We start from the raw sequence: 2,902 nt of genomic DNA, 5'->3' as shown, positions 1-2,902 counted from the left end.
CTGCTGCTGCTGCTGCTGCTCAGCGATGTGCTCTGTACTTTCTGACTACTACTTTCTAGTCCAAGCTGCAATAATGTGGACTGTAGAATTTATTCACACAGTAACCAAGCACTGGGTGACTGTTTTCTTACCTCATGTGCTAAAGTTGCTTCTTAAACACTGGCAATGTGTATTTCGCCAAGACACCTGTATCTTTTACCTAACAAGCATCACTTGATTCTGTGATACAGACTTCACTTAAATAACATTCCAGTCATTCTTTCCTTACTATAAAAAGAGTAAAGTGTTAAGTGTGAGATGCTAAAAAGACAATCACACAAACAAACACAAACCTACACACAGAGTATTATTTACCACATCTGAAGGTATCTTCTTAAGGTCATCAAAGGGGGTTTCCAGAGTATTTGTATCCACATTCAGAATTACAACTTCCTCCAACCCACGACTCCTCACCTTCTGTTGGACCAACACAGAGACACAGTTTGATCTGTTGGTGGGGTCAGTTTGTGGGGACAATTCTGGTAGATTAGAACATTTGTTAGTATTTAAGTATAGTTTTAATCAGTAGTTTACCTCAGACAGACTGGTGTGGACCCCTATTAGGTAAGGCATAGGTGCACTGAAACCAAATAAAGAAGTGTGAATCAACTGTGGATAGATAGATAGATAGATAGATAGATAGATAGATAGATAGATAGGATAGATATTCATAGATAGATAGATAGATAGAAGATAGATAGATAGATAGATAGATTAGATAGATAGATAGATAGATAGATAGATAGATTTCTTACCAGCAGTAGTCCAGTAGGTGGGGTGGCAGGACAGGGATGAAGATGTGTTGCCAGTACATGGGGTATAACACAGCACTTAGCGCATGCACGCAAGATGTCAGCTACACACAACACAAAATGGAGGAGTGGTTTAGACAATAGCAACACACACATAAGTCTGCCTGTGTGGTCTGCCATTGGTCACATATGGTGGCTAATGAGTGACTAAAAGACATTACGTCAGTGAGTTTGGTTTCTAAATAGCTGCATTCAGAAGAAGTACTTTCTGTCTTTGTTGGGGTTTGACATAGTGTCAATTTGGTTATAGGTCTGGGTAAGTTTCCAGAGAATGAATGTGCTTCTGTACCTAGATGTAAATAAAATCCTTTAAAAATAGAAATGTGTGTCTTACAGTGCTGAGTTTGCTGGCAAAGATGAGGATGCGTCTCTCAAACAGCATGCTGGCATAGAGTTGGAGCAGGTTACCCACGTCTACTGCCACAATCAGCTCTGTCAAGTTCCTCTGGTAAACCCACAGAAACAGGCGCACACAGTTTAAAAGGGCAAACATGCTTTGTAGGATATTAGATTTAAACCCTGAATTTAGTTTAATCTTCCATACTCACATTTTCAGGGATGGAAGGGAGACTTCTGGGGTCTGGAGCGATGAAGTATGGAACCTGATCAAAACAAATAAAATAAAACACTAAAGAGAATATTCAGCAAATTTAAAGGAAGTGTTTTGCTTTCAGCTGGCTTTAACATCATATATACAGACATGCTTTACAAGTTACAGGGTCAGACTTTAGGTTTTCATTCCAAAATTCTGGTCCATTAAATCATGCCATTGAAATGCAAAGTATTCTGTAATCTGATGTCTTACCGTAACGAACCCTTAAAGTTATGATCCTTAAGATTTACTTGAAATCCAACCCCATTTTTGATCATGTTTATTGTTGTGTTTTTTCCTGTAATTTAATGTATATATATTCAGTATCGAGAAGTTTTGATTGTTATTGGCAGAGTCAGCCATTTCTGCCCTGGATTCAAAATGCCTTCACTCTTTACGCCATATCAGAGGTGTATTAAGTTACAGCTGTTTGCTTGGACCTGTGGTATTAATCCACACTTGTTGTTACCATGGTAAACATGGGTGTTGGCAAATACTGAAATTGTGTGGGTCACAACTTTAATCATACTTTCTCTATTTTCACACTATTTTTTTTTAGCTGAAAGAATGATAAATGTTTTTTTCAAGTGAAGGATTTCTTATTTTGGAATGAAAATTCACAAGATAGAACCAACAGCTTTGAGCCACATGGAGGCATTTCCCATAAGACAAAACATTTGTTGTGGGGTCTGTACAATCATGTGTTATTCATAGGTTATGGATATATACAGTAAACTGTCAGAATGAATGGTAGACGTTAGTGTAAATTGTGTTAAGTTTGACTTAAACATTTAAGTAGAGGGTTGAGTGACAAGGTTTTAGTCCACACACATCAGGTTTAGTCATGAAGCACATACAACGGAGGTTCCAGCAGGAGTTAGTCTGTATCTGCTACAGCTGTTATTCCAGACCACATGAACTCCTGTGGGACTCACCCCCTTTTGTCCCTCTGGGTGTCCAACTGGATGAGACACCTCTGTGCTGACCAATAGCTGCTCTCCCTCAGAAAAAAACACAACACGCTAACTACTGACAAAGAAAACAACAACCAAAAAGTCAGTGTGTGACTCCTGGTTCTCGTTGGCTAAATAGAGATTTACCATCTGCAGAGTGACAGATCCAGCTGCCAGTGGCAGGGGCTGCTTGTAGAGGGCAGCCAGTAGCGCTTTCATCTCATTGGTCTGTTGAGAAGATGACGCTTGTTATGTTCATGATACTTATGGATTATCGTGTATGGATTAGAGAATAATAGAGGAGCAGAAAGATCACACACAAGCAATGAAATCTCACCTGTCCTTTTGTAAGGTAATCAGCCAAGTTGTTGAGAAGTTTGTAAAACACTTCAAACCATGGAAGATAACTGTAATCAAATTGATAAAAAGGGTTTTCTTCAAGGTTTTCGGCTCAGCTTGGCATGAGAATCCTTCTTTCAGTAACATCTTTTCACACATTCACACAT

The 2,902-nt window shown here is 39.0% G+C and overlaps 1 protein-coding gene across 2 annotated transcripts in view; it reads right to left on the bottom strand.

The window, feature by feature from the left end:
* Positions 1-2,902, bottom strand: part of si:dkey-76b14.2 (DENN domain-containing protein 1B) — an 11,893-nt gene that overhangs the window by 6,617 nt on the left and 2,374 nt on the right. Inside the window, exons 6-13 of one of the 2 annotated variants that reach the window (XM_035660877.1) lie at positions 2,734-2,803; positions 2,544-2,624; positions 2,379-2,444; positions 1,400-1,453; positions 1,186-1,296; positions 795-895; positions 574-619; positions 355-456 (exon numbers count right to left, since the gene is read on the bottom strand). In XM_035660877.1, the coding sequence (XP_035516770.1) occupies positions 355-456; positions 574-619; positions 795-895; positions 1,186-1,296; positions 1,400-1,453; positions 2,379-2,444; positions 2,544-2,624; positions 2,734-2,803 (631 nt within the window). The remainder of the gene's footprint in view (positions 1-354; positions 457-573; positions 620-794; positions 896-1,185; positions 1,297-1,399; positions 1,454-2,378; positions 2,445-2,543; positions 2,625-2,733; positions 2,804-2,902) is intronic. The other variant, XM_035660878.1, reaches the window with a different exon arrangement.

The sequence above is a fragment of the Morone saxatilis genome, unplaced genomic scaffold (genome assembly GCF_004916995.1).
Source record: "Morone saxatilis isolate NCDOM2014 unplaced genomic scaffold, NCSU_SB_2.0 Contig17, whole genome shotgun sequence".
In the NCBI taxonomy this organism is placed as follows: Eukaryota; Metazoa; Chordata; class Actinopteri; family Moronidae; genus Morone; species Morone saxatilis.
Note: the sequence above shows the minus strand (reverse complement) of the source record. Positions and strands in the feature narration are given on the sequence as shown.